The sequence below is a fragment of the Ascidiella aspersa genome, chromosome 3, assembly GCF_963924565.1.
Source record: "Ascidiella aspersa chromosome 3, kaAscAspe10.2, whole genome shotgun sequence".
Lineage (NCBI taxonomy): Eukaryota > Metazoa > Chordata > Ascidiacea > Phlebobranchia > Ascidiidae > Ascidiella > Ascidiella aspersa.
In genome coordinates, this window is record NC_139449.1 from 21,936,420 (window position 1) to 21,955,087 (window position 18,668).

Sequence of the window (18,668 nt, forward strand, 5' to 3'; positions counted from 1 at the left end):
GGTAAGGTGCGTAGTGTTTTATAAAATGACATTTAAAGGTAAACAGCTGAGAGTAATAAATCATACAACTTAAATATATCGCCTATCTGTCCTCATTTTGTGTTCATTCAGGTATGAGGCGAAGACGGATAATATTTTGTTGCACGAAAAAAATTGGCCTGGCCGATTTTGCACATAAAAGTATTAGCAATATTGACTGTGTAGCGTAGTGGTCGGCAAACTGTGGGCCGCAAGGCAGTTTATGGTGGACCGCGAGTAACTTTTAAATAGCTTAGTGTTATCATGTAGTTCTGAGCCGCGTGATAGCCGTACATTAATTGCACTTTATTTTGAAAATTTGTGTGGCTTAGATTTTTTAAATTTTCTTTGCGTGGTTCAGACCCACGTGCCAAATGTTGTCTTGAAAGCTTTTTGAACTATATTTTTTGCCAACTTAAACTATATGTAAACGCAAACAATTTTGCGCTTCGCGCGTATATTTTTCGTTTTATAGTATGTTTTGCGTTATGGCATGACACTGTTTTGGGCATCAAGTCGCCGTGTAATATTTCACTTTCAAAACAAATATCCTGAATCCACCACTGTTTTCGTAGTGATTGTACATAGTGGGCCTTCAATAGCTCTGAAAAGAGTGCTTTGGGCCGTGACAAATAAGTTTGCCGACCGCTGGTTTACCGTTCGGAAGTAATTTTTCCCGACTGCTTAGCCCAACTTGACGTCACTATGCACGTAACCGTTGTCCACTGAATTGTGACCAAGAGCCGAACCGAGCGTTATCGGCGTCGCGATTGGATTCCAGGCTACTTGATGCTATTCGACTTCATGCAGCTTTTATACTAGAGGCTTACCGTGTTATTTTATCCTGTTTTCGAATTTGTGACTATATACTCAACGAGCAATATCAACTGAATGGAGTGACTCTGCCTAAACTAGAGTTTAAGGAGATAAGGACAGGTATGCGGCGATATTACACGCCAATGGCTGCCCAAGTCTCTTACATGTTCCTTGTAGTTTAAGTGCCTAGGCGAGGGATGGCGAACTTATTTATCGCGCGGGTCACAAACACGACTTTAATCCTTACAAAATGCACAAGTGGGTCATACATTTAATTATTTGCTAATTTTATGCGAAACTCTGATGCGTCGTTTTAAGTGTTATTGTCGTGGTTGATAATTCAAGGTTATTGGATGATTTCCAAATTCGGATTCTCACAAATATTAAGAGGCTAAATAGTTAACAAATGCTGTAGCATTTTTTATTGGATTACAGGAGATCGGCAGAAAGCTTTTTAGCGTGGTTTATTGGTCTAACCAGGGAGTTAGAACTTTTCAGGCCTACTTACCCGGCGATATTCCACACTAAATTTATTTTGATTGTGGGCAGGTTATGCACGGCGCCTTTTCAGGCTGAAATAATTTCGTCAAATCGCAAACATACCAGAAGTATAAATAAGCGTGCGCAAATTGTTTTACATGACGTGGTTACAATATAAAAAAATGGAATTGGCATCCTCCCCTTATTAAAAAAGAAAAGCAGCACGGATTCATTTCATTGGTAAGCAGATCCCTGCCGTGTATAGAAAAGGCGACAATACAACAAGACACTGAAAAAATTCCCTTGCTATAGGCAAAACTGTTATATCGGCCAGGGGCGTCACATCTGCGGCCCATGTTGTCACTCGTGGCCCGCTAAACTCGTTATATTAATGTAACAAGTTTGTACTTAACATGCTAGTTAGGACAGTAGCAACGTTTTTTTTGCTATACGATGGTTTTTTGCCTAGTGTAACAAGAAGTACAACACCAGATGTTTAGTCCATCTCGATATGGTTGTTATTCTGATATAGCAGTGCTTTTCAACCTTTAAAAGAACCGTTCGCAGTTTTTTATTTCGGAAAATTTCTATCCGCACGAAACAAGCACAGTAAGTTCGCAACCTCTAGATTTATTTGTAAAATAACAACGAAAGGGTTTGTGTATTAAAACTGTGAGCCTTAACCGATATAAAATAGATAGCTTAAGCTGCATTGAACCACTGAGAGACTATAGATTACTGTACCTGTAACGCATAAGGGAGCACACCAGCTTATTTAATTATTCTATTCCACATAATAAAAATGCACCATTTTCATCCACACATTTACCCGCATGACGTTTGTCATCCACATTAAGTTTTATTTCATCCACACCAGGGCTGAGGAGTCGGTTAAAAATAACCCGAGTCGGACTCCCGAGTCCCGAGTCCCGAGTCCGACTCCGGTCAAATGTACGGTTTCGTCGAGTTCCAAGTCCGGCCATGACTCTACATCCTGTATTCCGCCAATTTACGTGACTAAACGTGGGTATTGAGCAATCCACTGATAGGGGTGTCGTATAATTCATTCACTCACAATACATGGTTGGAAAATATTCCACTATAGGCCTATGCTATTCACCTTTAAAATTTCCAAAGAGTCCCGAGTCCGACTTCAGAAAATCAAACCGCGCGACTCCCCCAGATTTATGAAACTTTTGGGTTGATAAACTCTTTCCTTTTGCACATCATATTTTTATGAAGCGGCATTTAGAATTTAGAATTAAAACAAATGCTGATCCTCTTCACAAACTGTTAAATGTTCTTTGTTCTGCATTTTCTTATATCAATCCACGTTGAAGAGTTAGATTTCTCGCCCCTTGTTTACTTCCCAACGTGTTGTACGAGTGCCACGAAGGTTGTCAAAAGTACGCCTGGCTCACGTATTACCAGTGATTTTGATTGTAGCCTACGCTAATTGTTTAAAAATCATTCACGTGTATAGGTTATGCCCATCAAGGAGTTGTTTCATAGAATTATATTTTTTGTTTTTCTAGAATGGAGTCCCAGAGCAAGAAAGTTTGAGAAGCCCTGGACTGGGACACTGGTTCTCAAACTATTTTGCACCGCAACCCCCTTACCTAATTTCTGATTTACTGAATACCATCAAATTATGCTTTGGAGTTTTACATTCTTCTTTTTTTGCAAATTTAAGGCCTCGTGCACATACTTTGACGTACCCCCCAATGACTTTCTCTTTTAATCCCCTTTGCCTGATAAGCGCATTCTTATATAAATATTTGGCCAAGCGAAACGACACTTGCATAAAAAGTATGACGCTTGCCCTTGCAAATTAAAAAAAAAAGAAGAAAAAAACAGCATTAACACCAAGACAAGCGATAAAAAATCACAATATTACGATTTCCCACCAGTTGCAAAATATCTCACTAATATTCTCACCTAGTGAAATTAATGTCCATGGTAATGTGACCTGATGTTGTTAAATATAGATCAGCAGCTAAGGGCTTTGTATCAAAAAACAAACCACTAATTTGGAAAAGTGGATTTTATAGCACTAAATATCTTTAAGTAGTGCCTTATGTGAAGCCAGCAAATATTTTGCACTAATATGACTTTGCTCAAACGCAAAACTTTTTTATCACTTAGTTTGTCTTAGAGGGAATGCTGTCATAATATCTCTTTCCCGGACTACGTCAATAAACGCACATATAGCAAGAACGTGCGAAATTGAACGAGAGTTATCTTGCTGTTTGTCCATTGCAAACCTTAACGGGAAGTTAACTGCTTGGTTTGTTGTTTGCAGCAGTCGGCAAACTATAGTCGCTGTCAAACAGCTTGCTATTCACCTAATGCCAAATTGGGTAGTTTGGACTGGTTATAAACTGCGTAACCGGAAAAATACAACCAAGCCACGACAATAAGGAAACAATTTGATTATTGCTGCACGAAACAAGATTTATTTTAGGATATTTTGCACGAAGCAAATCAAACCCAGCAGTTGATAGGAACCTAAGTGAATTTCAAATTTTGTAGGACAGGGGGCAGTTAAAAACTCTGTCAAATGTTTACAAGTACGTATAATTAAAAGACCAACAATTGTGTTAGCAGGTATTAATCATAAAGTTGAAGTCATTAGTTGAGTGTTTTTCTGAGGATTACAATGTATCTCCAAATCATCGGTTTACTTGGATGGCTTGCGTGCTATAGTGTGACAGGTAAGCTGCCTACATTTTTGCGTTTTTTTATCATTTCATACTTAAACACTACTAAAAACCAGCTCGGCTATATTAGCTTAGGATCGTCGAAAACAGCATTTTTTATACTGTTAAAAATAAATTGAGTTTACTGCTAATCCAATGAAGCAGAAAGTGGATGTTTAAACTTATGGGTGGGTCAAAATTAGGCTTACAGTTATTCCACAGCGTTGGCTTGGAAGAAGAGGTAGCATTGAATGGCCACCACTCTCACCTGACCTGACACCAATGGATTTCTTTTTGGGGGTGTTGTAAAGAACAAGATGTATGAGAAGAACCCAAAAACAATAAATTTACTTTTTTACCCAAACCTCCTTCTATAACTGTAAGCCTACTTTTGGCCCACTCTGTATATCCTATTAGTTTCCTATTGAAATTTTATTATGTGTAATGCTGAGTTTATTTGCTTTTATGATTTCCAATACCTCTTATAAGAAACATTTCTCACATAGGTCACCATGCTGACAACCATTACGGACATTGCATGATTCATGGAGACGCGACGGGACACATATGCTTCAAGCAGCTGGTGTTACGCAATAACATATTGATCCAAATATAGTATAAAGATAGCATCGATTTCAAAGTTACAGATTTCACAGGCTTGTTTTTTTTAAACGCAAAATCACATATCGTCGATGCCTTTATAATTAAAGTTAACGTAACTTTAAAAATGTTGCATATCGATACCACTGTAGCTGTTTTGCCGCATTTCTCCTTAAAAGGAAAATTAAAACATAAGTCATGGCAGTTTATTCGTGCTGCGTTCAGGCCCGGGCGAATGTTTAACGATGTATTGATGTTGTGCAGCCAAACGAAAGAGCAGTACATGTCGATTTGTTCGTAAAGACTGGTAGAAAAACAAATTCGGATCGCGTGAATATTCATGTGCACGAAAATGCCCTGGATCAGAGTCAATGCAGTAACTTGGGCAATCACTTCAGAGGGTAATCGGTCAAATGTGTATTATTTATTTATGGTTTGTTTTGTCGAAAAATAATGGCACGGAAAAACCGAACAATATTCCTTCATGCGTTCAAATTAGTCCGTGAGTAGTGACGCACATTTTAATTTATATGACAGGGCCGACGGAGACTTGGGCGGATTTACTCCAAATCAAAATTGCGTCATTCAAAAAAGTGACAAAATATTGCCCAGATTGTCGCTTCAGGACATAATAGGCCGTTCCGTTAAGGTAAGTTGCTGTTTAATTTTGTATAGTGATCTATTCATTAACTACGTAAAATATGGTCGCTTATAGTAATGATTTGTATTTCCTCCGAAAGTTAAGTTCCAAAAATGAGACTCCTATATCAGATTCTAATAGTTTAATTTCGCATGGTAATTTGTTTACCGGTAGTCGTTGTTTAACTTGAATGGTCGTAACACAGATACACCAGTCAATGTTAACCTTTTGATTGGGTGAACAAACACATGCTACATGTTTTATGGGCCTACTTAATGACACAAGTTTGCAAGAACAGTTTAACTTACAAACACTTTTTTATAAAATATCGATGCTTTTCAGATTCATCTTCCAGGTAATCGAAAGGCATGTTGCGGGATTGTTAGTTTGGATGAGGCAACTTATCAAAAAATGATCTCAAAAGGAAACAGTGACCAGTCAAATCATTGCGAATAAAACAAGCTTTTGCTTTAACATCTCAATTAAAACAAGTATACTGTAAATAGGCCTACATGACATATATCTATATATAATCGGACAATAAACTCCAACAACGAAACAGTGTTTAGCTTATACACACACACTCAAACAGAACAAGGATCCCAAGTTTTATCTTCGATTACTTTTTACTGGTTTTTAAAGAATGCACGATTTCTTTTAAATAAGTTAGCTAAATTCCCAGTTGAGACTCATAACGAAAGAGAAAGATATAATTTTATAATCCAAAACAAACCAATAAATAATTCTTATAGTGACACTGGTCTTCAAAGAGTGACCAACACTTAAAATAATTAGTGAGTATATAGTGCGAGGAGCAGTTTCATGGTGTTTTGTCGTCAAAACGTAAAGGCTAGAAATCAGTGATCAATAAACCAGTGCTCAGCAAAGAGACCATGCCAGGTGTGCCGCGGGGTAAAATATTTTTTTTTTTCAAACACATTTTACAAACTTTAGTGCTAAGAATATCCAAAACGTATAGTTTAGGCGAGCATTTTGATTGTGTGCAATATTTCTGGTAAGCTTACTTTCCTTATACTTAATTTTTAAAACCTATATAAGTATATAATACATGTAGCTTTTAAAAAACATATTATACATATTACGTAATGTTCAATCGAAAAAATACGCAATTCTGGAAAAAAAAATGGAAACAAACTAAACCATTTACGTTATTTACGCGTTTAAACTCTAAACCAGTGGTTTCCAAACTTTTTTGGCTCGCGGCACACAATCTTAGCTATTTCGCGACACACTTTTAACAGAACAACAATAGAGTAATTTTACAATCGCCCTTGAAACACGAAAAACTATATGTAAATGTCTTAATATTAATACCTGGCAATGAATAGTGCGTGTTTAAGTCTAAAATGCTTGCGTATATGCTTATTGGTAATAAAAATCTCTCTTTTCCGAAATTACAAAAAGTTTCGCGGCACACTTGACAATCTCTCGAGGCACACTAGTGTGCCGCGGCAAACAGTTTGGGAATCACTGCTCTAAACAATAGAACAAAGGTTTTTTTAACTTTTGTACAGACGCGAAACCCGCATATATTATCCATAAGCTCGAAGCCCCCTGCAATTGTAAAACAATAGGTATTTTTGTGTATTAATATTGTCCTCGGTTCGCGCGGTAATTTTTTTATCTTGGTTGTTATGGCACAATTTTATCTTGGTTTGTGTTCCAGAAGACTATTCGAACATTAAAGTACGACAAAACACAATGTTTTCGTGAGTTTTATTTTCCTAATTCACGTTTTGTTCTTAATGCCAGAAGCCCCTAAAATTATCTGATTAGTCACCGTGAGGGGAAAGCGAGGCAAGTCCCAAGACCTTGAGCGGATTGCTTTAGAACTTTAAAAAGTCTAAAATTAGATGATAAGGTAATACAATACGAAGTTGGTGCCTTCGGCGCATACAACTATCACAGTCTATCCTCCATCGGCTGCATTGGACATTAGCATATGTATTTATCGTCGTTTTGGGAATACTTTTATAGGTATGCCGCCGAAAATTTTAAACAGCGTTGGTGTGCCGCAAGCGAAAAAATTTTTCGGAGCACTGATCTAAACAATTAAGTGCTCTTCCATCGAGTATGCTGTAGTTTGTATACCAGATTGCAGTTAGGGTTTAGGGCAGGGATGTCCAACCTTTTAGCAGAATGGGCCGCAATTGCCACTTTAAAAATTTCGATTGGCCGCAAAATCTCTCAAATTAAAGGGGTGACGTCATAAGTTGCGTCATATCGTGACGTCATAAAACAACCTAACTTATAAACACCCGTTCTTCGAGAGTGAACTTATGCGCAAATATGCAAAAATTTAAGTTTTGACCTGTTTGGGCTGACATATTTCCTTAAAACGGTCCGGAAAAACACACATTCAGAAAAACAAACATCTTACTTAGCAATGATGGGTGCACAAAGTGCTCGATGGATGTTGAAATGCGACATTAGACTCGATTATAAAAAACACAAGATTATGCCTACATCAAATGCTGCGCGATCTTCACGTTTTGATGATATTCGAAACAACTGTTTTTAATAAAGGTTACTGAAAGTAAGAATTAGTGGTGGGCCGCACGTAAATATCAGGCGGGCCGCAATGCGGCCCGCGGGCCGCAGGTTGGACATCCCTGGTTTAGGGTATACAACTGAAGAAAGGTATACGAAAAGTAGGCCTATACAGATTAGCTCAGTACTATAGTGCAGCACGTCATACACAAGCTATATGATGTTTAATTGTTTTAACTACGTAAATAGATTTTTTCGAGGTCTGAGGCCATCCTATATGTCTATTTATTTTTTTACACGAGTTGAAAAAACATTTTCTTCTAAATTGCACTGTGGAACTCCTTAATAATTTTTTTAGCTTTCGCGATAGTCGGGCTGTTGTATAGCATTTAAGACCACTCTAAATTGAAAGTTTCAAAAGAAAAGGGCATAATTTGTTTTTTTGTGCGCAGCACTTCGCGCGAACCCTTCCCTCCTTGAATGGTTTTAGGTTCGATTGCTATACCGCTTACGTGTTTAATCGAAAACCTAAAGAATTTAAGCTTACTTGTTTATTGCGTCACGATATGATAAATAATTTTGATGTTATCTCTTAAATTTTCTCAACTATTCTTGGATTTCTTTTTGTGAGTTATACGAAGTCAGTAATAAGTTGTTAAAGTTATATACAACGAAGCAAAATGGACACCTCGCAGGCGCGCTTTACTTCCGAAAAGGAAACTTTATCATGTCAATCTGCCATTTGATTTAACAAACAGTCAAAGACAGATGTACAGATAGGCACTTTTTAATCAGGTTAAAGTTAAACGAATTTGTCGGCATTCTTCAGGCTATAGATGAAGTATTTATCAGATTAGATATATAAATCTATTGCAAAATGGGGTGTGATTAAGTTTGCAGCGGCGCCTTGTCATCCATACGATTTGGGATATCTCCCTAATTTTCATTGTATGTTTTACCTAGTCACGTAACGTAACTTTACTGTTTATTAACGACCCTTTCCATTCTCGCTTTGCACTCCTACCGAGTGACAATAGAAGGCAACTTCGACGTTAAATAATTAACTCTCTCTAAATGCCCGCAAATAAACTATAGCGGTTGCGCTGTATAGAGGCAGGGCGGATTAATATAGTAGCAGATGATAGATGCTGCTACGGGCCCCGCGCTTGATGAGCAAAACATTTTTTTTTGCAAAACAAAACATAGTTTGTAAGTAATTTTTGGCTTGCAAACTGGAATGGCATACCAATGTTATAGTTGTAACTTTAAATTATAGTCCCAACGTCTTGTTCCTTCATAATTATTGCAAACTTTGAAAAACAGTAATTTCCGCTGGAGGGATAGCCTTAATCGAGTGCTGTCACAAAGTGCCCGCTACTTAGTCAATACTTAGACGCTTTTCAGCCTCTTTACCCAGAATTGTTAACTATTAGTTTAGGTTTTAGCTTGGTTTCCAAGTCGCACAAAAAACACTTGTGTTTACCTTGCAACTTTTTTTCTATCGAACGCTCTGCTTTTAGTCGTCATTATTCGGATTTATGCTGCAGTCAAATTGTTTGGCGGAATACGAAGATGAAAACACTTTGCAGACGTTTAACAACTGGTGCATGTTAACGACGTGTTTGTCGAAATCTGGTAATGGTTGTACTACATATAACTAATACCTATTGTTGGTTTATCCACGACTTCTACAATTTGTTACTTATTTGTCTATGAATGATGGTAACTACTTGCTCCGGAGAGAGATCATTTTCAAAATTGAAGTTGATTAAAAACTATCTGAAGTCACTGAACTCATCTGAAATAATTGCCGAATTTGCTCAAAATGCTTCGAAAATAATGAATGATATTGCTGAAGTTTCAATTTCTCCTTGCAAGTAAAACATTAAACTTTTGTTGTTGTAGTAGAAGGTAGATCAAATCTATAAAACATTCAATTACTTCACGGTCAATAAATCAAGCATCTGCTACAGGCCAGCACTGTATAGAGCAGGGGTGTCCAACCTTTTAGCTCTTGGCGGCCGCATTGACAGTCTTATTTTCCTCACGGTCGCAAGTTAAATTTTTTTAGGGGTGACTCAAAAAGTTGTCAAATCGTAACGGCATAACATAATTAATCTTAAAAAGATGTTTTGTTGTCTAGCGAACTCGTGGAAAAAATATGGAGCCTAAATGCAGTGATCGCGCGAAGCGCGAAAAAAAATGCGTTTATTAGGTTTGGATTTGGCAAAACTTTCAATTTAATCGAAATGGGCTTAGGCACATAAAATAATCACATATTGTTATAAACACAAGCATTTATGTAAGAATTGGATTTTATTAGTAATGCGGCGCAATATGCCATGATATAAATAACACTTTTGATATTAACGGATTTACTTCAAAGGGACTAAAATACAATAAAACAGATAGAAGAAGTTCGCGCGAAGCGCGAAAAAATTGTGTTTGCATTGAATTTTGTCAAACGTAATATTTTTTGGGACATGGCCAGGTGCCCCCTCTGGATCCACCACTGCTCTAATGCTCTTAGCCAATCTAATGACCAGCAATGATAGACGAATGTCTGGCTGGCTTGTTGTTGTAGTAGAAGGTAGATCACTAATTTAATTTTAGACCTGTCTCAAAGTTCCAATTTTAGCATATTTTTTCTATACTGGCATTTGTTTTAAATTTCGTGCAAGTTTTTATTACATTGCTAAAAACAAAAAATAAAAATATATGTCCAATATTTTTCAATACGGTTTCCATTTGTCCGCAACCCATTTGTCAACATTTCACTGTTCAACGGTAAAAAAGTGCTGATCTAGTTCAAAAGACTGCCTCAAACGTAAACGAATTGCGGACGTATAAATTTTTACGCAGTTACCTATAGTTAAAATAGTCAAAAAGTATTTGTAATGGACTCGTGTCTAGTTTGTCCAAAGAGGCCACGGGCCGGATGAATTACATTAGCGAGCCGATCCGGTCCGCGGGCCGTAGGTTGCCTACCCCTGTCATACACTGATTTCTTTGTGCATCAATCAATCAATGAAATCAAGTTTTTTTAGCGCACATAAGAATTTTTTGCATTTATCATATCAACAATTAACGCATGCCAGCAGGTCACGGCCGCCAACACATGCTTATTAAAATACGTGTTAACGGCCTCACAATTTTTCATCGACGGCCGCAGGTTGGACAACGTTGGTATAGAGGTACACATCAACTTCACAAATATATCACCCTTTCAATTGCCTCACAAAGCCCCCGCCAAATAAACCTCACAAGCCATTCGCGGACTCCGTTCTAATAATTAAGTCCCTAGCATTAATTGGTGGGTTGGATGTCGCGAATGCCAATTGACTGCTGACTTATAAGTTGCCGCGACGCTCGCTTCGGATCCTAACAACACAAAAGTACAGCTAGCAATTTGGGGTGTTGCCAATATCTTGACCTTAAACGTGAAATGGTTTGGAACACCATTTGCTTATGTTTTCACAGTAGGCGTCGGAAGCCATACATGTAAATCCTTATTACTTAATGGCTGAATGTTTCAAGTAAGACGGGACTTAAATCAACGCAAGAGATGTACAAAGTCTGTGAGGTAACAGGTAACTATAAACTATACAGCAACACAAACAACCTAAATAAATCAATCACTTCGATCGTATTTCCCGTACATCCAAGCGATTTTGTGATTGATCCTAGATATATCCTTGCGATTGAATAAAGTTATCCTTGCGGATACTCGTAGGAATCCTTTTTTTGTGAATAAAAAATGACAAAAGACACGAGGAAAACAAAATTGAAAAGCTCTCACACAGCTAACGAGCACTTACTTTTGTATATCGAAATACTCCCTCTTTTTAAAACCGAATATCGCTCGGAAGTTCGCACAGAATATAACATTGCGTAAAATCGTAGCAAATTCGGGGCACGTCTGGCGTATTTACATTGATAAATAATAAAAATCAAAAGTTAAAAAAACAGAGTAAAATCACAGAGTAAAATGATCAGATATTTTTTAAAAGAAAATATATTTCGCCTATACTGGAATATCGTCAGCCATGGTTTTGGATTCCATAAGATACGCCCTTCTATATACATAGATAAATGACACACCTTGCATATAAAAGAATGTTGTTTATAAGTGTTTTACACTGTTTATCTTTTTTTTTGCACTCTGAAGAGTATCTGGGGACCAAATCACGATATCCTTAGTCTCATACTTAACCACGCGCGCTCACGTTTTTCCCGTATAAATACGTCACGGGACTGCGATTTGAAGAAAGTACAGGGGTTCGATTCTATGTTATCAAACGAATATAGCAAATCATTTCTACAATTGCGCACAATTAAGGTAAATCTTATCTGGAAGATTCTTAGTTTGTTATCGATTGTTGAATTGTATAGGTTGCGATAAACGCTTTCACATGGCAGATGTGCACTTACGCAACTTAAGGTCCGGTGGATAGATGTTGTATTTGCTCGTAAACGGTTTGGATGGAGTTGTACTGGTGAATAAATACTTGCAGTGTAGCGGTTCTAGACGATCATGACGTTGCGCTACACGCCCTATTCTTCTGGAAAATTGGATATTAATTTTATGAATTTGACAAAATCTGTGTTGTTCGGTGGAAAGTTAAATTTATTTACCAATGCGCTTTATTGTAGGTAGGTTAAACCATTATTTCGCCATTTATATTCGATATTTTCTGGTGAAAGATGATTTATGATTCTATAATTGATGGCATAAAAACTTTTGAATGGTAGTTTATTTCTATTGGTTACTCAAAGCGGGCGGGTATGCTTGCTGTGGGATCTCTGATCTCCAGAAGTTGTTTGCAAACAGTTATTGAGCAACACAATGTTAGAAAGGGGATTGTGCGCTTTCGAACCGTATTATATGTATATATGTCCCCATTAAGCAACGATCTTAGTCTGTTACTTTAAAGACAATAACCTTATTCGATTTGTTTCCAACTGACCTCCGCAATTACGAGTAGTTTACTGATCCATTTGATATTTAATGCTAAAAAAATTGATCATGCCTGCAACCCATTTACATTATTTGCACTCTTAATATCTATTTTTGCCACCTCCCGTTTGGATCTCTATAAGAATTTAAAAAGGATTAGTTTAACTATTGGAGAGCATTTGGGTACACTATAAGCGGGACAATTCTGTTTTAAATGCTAAAATTGGGGGGGGGGGGCGGAAGTTCTTACCCCCCTTTGTGTAAGTGATATTATCGTTTTTGTCATTAGTTTAACAAACTGTTCGAAGCGGCGTGCTTTTTAAGTAATTGGTTATTTGTTTAGGTTGACTGATTAGCAAGTGTGTATTCGACAAATGACAACGCTAAGTCAAAGCTTCTTTCTTTATTTCTAGCTAAAAAACGTCGAGTTATAGGCGCAGTATGTTCCTCGCTGTTCGGTCTCTGCGCTAATATCCGATGTTGGTGTAACAACGGCATGTTTAACTGAAGCAGACTTTTAAAATCTCCATTTTTAAGTAATGATAGGTAACGCAAAATTATGCTCTTTAAGCATACTCTATGACCACGTGCTAAGTATGCAATTGACACAACTTATTTCCCCTCAAACGCAGCTTGTAATTTTGCTAACTTGGCACACAGCTCGGCGCAGATGTTGCGCTAATAGTGGCATGATAACACCCGGGAAAAACGTTCTTCGTTTAGTGTTGCAGGTGGCGAAAGGCGTGCTTGTAATTGAGCGCTAGTTCCGTTCATGGAACTTGAAAACTGCACTGCTGATAGTCGAATTATGTATGATTCTACCACAATTAATCACACGTATTTCACGGTCTTGGTTTATTTTTTCGCCTGAAGTTAACGATTGCACACTGTGGTTTCGCAGCTGGCGCCTGACAGGATTGTCGATGACGCACGTGTTCGCTTTTGCTGGACGTATTTGACTGTTTCTGATTAGTTTTTATGACGTCTTGCAATTACCATTCTATGACGTCATACTGTCACTGTTTTATGACGTCATTATTCATTACCGTCAGACGAAAAATAGGGGAATTCCCTGAATTGAAAATTCAGGACCCCCTTTTTTGATTTTCTGGAAACACCCCTGATTGTCACCCCTCTGGAAAATTTTCTGCGGGCGCCTTGTCGGTAATATCGAATAAAATATGGTTATTAGTGACTATATAGGCCTATGCATCTTTTGGGAACACAACCATTTTGAGCAGGAAAAATAATGTGTCACAATCCCGCTATAAATACAGACGGAAAAGTCAAACGGTTTGACTCCCTGGTCCAGAATGATCTACTGCAAAATATGTTTTTCCTTTTTGCAAATCTGTATTTAACACCGGTATTTCCCCATTGAAATACCAAAAAATATCCTATTAAAATAAATGCGCTTTAAAATTAAAACTATAATATATTTTTATAGAATATTTTATTCTAGACTGCACTTTAATATGATTTTCCTGTAGAACATTTATTCTAGTTAAACATTTAAGCAAATTAATATTTCATTTTATTGTTTGTTTATTGGCACAGTTGCATAGAACTTAACAAATTCATATCCTTGTTTGTTAAGGTAGGATTCTAGGATTGCATGTCATTTAAGGCATTTCAAGGTGATCTTTTTGCTATAAAATGACCGATACTATACTTAAGCAGCCATTGATTAATAACAATAAAAATGAAAGGGTAAGTCAACACTTTGCTTATAGTTGCTAACATCATTCATGATTGTGCGCTGTATTTTGTGGCCATCCCCATAAATTTAAGCATAGCTAGGTAAAATCCAGAAAACCAAGATAAACTCATGACTTAAACACAGATACAATGTAAAATATTTGAAAGAGGCTACTCATCATTTCACCCGACACCAAATAGTTGAAATTGACATATAACCACAAACAGGTGCAAGTGTAAAAGAGCGATCTGGTCAAGGCACCTGCTGAGGCTATTTACCTGGCTAACAATTTAATATAAATCTATTTCCAAAAAATCATTGAAATTATGCAAAATTCAATACTCCACCACCCAAACACTAACCCCAACCCAAATCAATAATTAATCATGTATTCGTGCAAATGTAAAAGGGCGATCTGATTGAATAGCAACATACAAAAATGTATTTGCCTTTCCAGAAAGCATGGTAGATCTCAACAAGATCTTGCATGTTTTCAGCCAACAATATCAGGGTTACCGTGTGTACCAAAAGTCAGAAGTGCGATCCCTTGTCTAAAATATAGGACAGTCAGGTTGCATATTTTTGGCCCAGTGCTCTGGTTGGGTTTGTTAAAAAAACTTGTGGATGTACACTTTCCACAGTGGTGTATGTGACTTTGTTTTGATTAAAATTACCAAGTAATTTGTTATGTACTGTATATAGTAAATAAATTTGACAGCATAACACATAATTGCTACAAGAATCAGAATTTATGTTATGACCAACTAGTTTAACCATTTACTTATTAATTCAGGAACTCCCAAACTTTCTAGAAAATGATGAAACACACATGCATCAAACTTATTGGTACAGATGGTACATCCTCATTGTGTTTTGCTTGTTTGCATTTGTACAAACGGCTGTAGCAAACACCTGGGGGCCTATCAGTGTTTCTGCCAAAGCTGCTCTCCAATTTACTGATCGTAAATAGCAATATTATTTATTGTGTTTTCATTTCCTTTGTTTCAATTTGGTGCATTTATTTTTCATCATTTTGTTATAATTTTATTGAAGATGACATTGAACTTTTTGTCAGCTTGCCATCTGTGGTTATGCTGATTTCAATGCCTTTCTTTATCTACCTTTTGGATTGGAAAGGACTGCGAGTGTCGCTCCTTATTTCATCATTTTGTGTTTTCCTTGGTACAGGGTTAAGCTGTATTCCATTTCTAAATCACAACTTTAACATGTGGGTTTTCAAGCAAAAAATAGCCATTTAAACCGCAATAACTGGTATGAGTGTTTTCATGTCTAGAATAGCACATGCGGCTTTATGCCTAAATGGAATTGCATCCTCCATGGTTTTGGGTGCTCCCCCATTGCTGTCTAACATTTGGTTTCCTCCTAATGAGAGGGTAACAGCAACATCCTTCATGGTCCTACTTGGCAGTATGGGTGAGATATGTATTTTTATAGGTGCAAAACCGGATATTTACAATGGAAAAATACATGTACATTGTTTCACATATCACACATTTTATGTAATACAAAATTTACAAAAATAATATTTAAGGCAGACCATTATGTAAGTTAAATTTATATTTGTTACTATTCTTATAATACAATGGTTAGAAATGTATTAATTGCATCTGTTTACATTTTCAACTGCATTTTTATGTTTTTTGTTTTTAAATCTTATTTTTGTTGATTACCATTAAATAAATATATTACAATGTTTTGGTGGATGATTTGCCACGGTTTAACACTAATATTTGTTATCGGTATGTGTGATTTTAAATAATTATTTTTAAAATTTTTCGGTAAAACTATTTAACATTCTTTTTCCCTATTTTTGAATCGTGTACTATAATACCTTCGATATATATACATACCCTAAACTGCCCTCATATACTGTATATACATTCCTAAATCTGTCTATCTTATAGGTTGAATAAATATTTGTTTGTATTTTAGGAAGCGTTTATAGCTCTTTTGTTGAATCAGCTATTGTTCATAGTCCAACAAATTCAACAAATAGCAGTGAAACCAGTTCACAGGGGATAGTCAAAACTTATGTTACAAACATAACTAACACCGCTACCATAAGGTTATATTGCCAAAGTTTGCAGTGATTTGATTTGTTTATCTGAGGCACAATACAACTTTTTTTAAATAGGGCGGAAATCAGTTTGGTACTATATATTTATTGTGGAATGGCTGCTATTGTATTTGCAAGTATGTTGGTGTTTTACCCAAGTAAACCACCAAGGCCACCAAGTTCCAGTGCACATACAACCCGTTTATCATTTAGAGTTGGTTACGTGGTTAAAACATAATTGTTGTTTATTCAATTTAAATACCTTGTTTTATCATAATATTTTTTGTTTGTTTCAGAATTCTATTAAGTACCTATTAAAAATCAAATCCTACTGGGCAATCAACCTAACTCAAGCATGCATTGTAGGCGCATTTTTTTCATGGACTGGTATCTTTGCTGATCTTTATAGCAAGTATGGCATTACACAGGCAATAGAAATTATTTTTTTCATTTATAAAAGATAGTTATGATAGATATTTATTTTTTCAACCTTTTAGGTTACAAGTGGTTATGTGTTAGCCACAATGAATTTGACTGGTGTATTAGCTGGTTTATTGATTGGCTGGTAAGTAGTTTGGATTTACAATTTCAAAATGTGCCTAAAGAAACATTGAACTATCATGAACTTAAAACAATATTTTTTAAATAGCTATGTCATCAGTGTTTCTTAGATTAAAAAAAATAATGAAAAAATTGTTTAATTTTAAAATACATATTTTTATTTTAAAGGTATATAGACCGCTTTAAGGGTAAAATCAAAGTTATAATATCAATATTACTTGTCATCATATTTCTGTCGTTCTTATTTCTTGTGACTTCAACAATGGAATGGATTAAGTCTGTCCCTTTTGTTTTTACTAATGGTATGTCAATGCAAATTATTTTAAATACAGTTACTTTTCAGCATGTTGATTGTATAAGGTATATAATTGGCAAAAAAGAAACATTTAAAAAATTTAGTAAGTAAATACAATTATTTTAATCTTTTTTAGTTACTTTGTGGGTATGTTGTGTTCTAATTGGAACAGCAGTAAATGCTTTTCTTCCTCTTATTATTGAAATTGCTGTTGATCATGCTTATCCTGTCAGCGAGGGAATGTCAAATTTAATCATGATGTGGTTTTCCATGCTTGCAATAACAGGATACATAACTATATTATCCAACTCAAACGGTATTTAATTTTTACTGTTAACAGCAGATTCCAAATTTTGACCAATATTATTTTTTAGGTCAGACAATTGCTAACTATTTACTCTTGGTATTCACTGGCGTTGCAGTACCGACTTTTACAATACTAGTGCCTCAGAAAAACATCCGTTTAGCAATTGATCTGACTAACTGAAACCAACTAGACAAGGATTGACCAATTCCACATAGTGTTATGTTTAATGTAGTTTTATGTAACATAAGTGATACCTCAAATATAACTCTTTTAATTTTTGCCTCATATATAACTGCTATATTCATTGCGTGTTTTTTCAATCACCAACTAAAATAACGTTTCAATTTGCCAGGTTTCATAAAAAAATAAAAATGTTAAATTAGTTAGTAATATTTAAAAAAAAAATTCAATGCTGTATAAACATGTAGGAATAATATTATATTTTTTAAAGCAATTAAATGGACAAACATCATAACGGACTTTTCGAGAACAACTGCCGTAAGCAAACCCCTTTCTTTCTGTATCTAATGAGAAATGTTGTTTTTTTAGTTTTAACGTTACTACAGTAACCTTAATGCGAAAAGATTGAGAAAAATATGACGTACGGATAAAAATGCCTTTTTATGCAAAATTGTTTAATGTAATTAACTGAGCGCCCATTATTATGTGTACTTCATACTTGTGCAATAAAAATCAGACAGAGAGCTTACCTAATCCAAATCTGCATGGTTACAAGAAAGCCACCAGGTGATCTGAGCATACCTACTTAACAAGATAACAGCTTTTCAAATATACGATTCGGCGGAAAAAGCAAGGAAGAGACTGTTTTTCATATCAGCGATATTATGTTGCAATAAATATTCTAACGAAAACAATCGGACTTCAGCCTATTAGTTTTTTTCTTTGTTCTTGCATATAAACTAAGAAATAGCGATGAATTTTGTGCTGCCCGAATGAGAGGACTCACGACCTTATAACAAAAGCAATTAATAGGCTACTTGTGTGTTA

The 18,668-nt window shown here is 36.0% G+C and overlaps 2 protein-coding genes across 2 annotated transcripts; both read left to right on the top strand.

Moving 5' to 3' along the window:
• The first annotated feature begins 3,869 nt into the window (after window positions 1-3,869).
• LOC146160829 (uncharacterized) lies at window positions 3,870-5,806 on the top strand. Its single transcript, XM_083385640.1, has 5 exons — window positions 3,870-4,028; window positions 4,520-4,596; window positions 4,878-5,014; window positions 5,151-5,262; window positions 5,596-5,806. Exons 1-5 carry the CDS (start codon window positions 3,974-3,976, stop codon window positions 5,707-5,709), a joined length of 495 nt encoding a protein of 164 aa, XP_083241766.1. The 5' UTR covers window positions 3,870-3,973; the 3' UTR covers window positions 5,710-5,806.
• Window positions 5,807-14,305: 8,499 nt separating this feature from the next.
• On the top strand, window positions 14,306-17,970 carry LOC146160830 (solute carrier family 49 member 4 homolog). Its single transcript, XM_083384529.1, has 11 exons — window positions 14,306-14,431; window positions 15,214-15,382; window positions 15,474-15,648; window positions 15,715-15,854; window positions 16,374-16,506; window positions 16,576-16,711; window positions 16,794-16,925; window positions 16,995-17,062; window positions 17,227-17,360; window positions 17,490-17,669; window positions 17,728-17,970. Exons 1-11 carry the CDS (start codon window positions 14,378-14,380, stop codon window positions 17,838-17,840), a joined length of 1,434 nt encoding a protein of 477 aa, XP_083240655.1. The 5' UTR covers window positions 14,306-14,377; the 3' UTR covers window positions 17,841-17,970.
• Window positions 17,971-18,668: the final 698 nt, after the last annotated feature.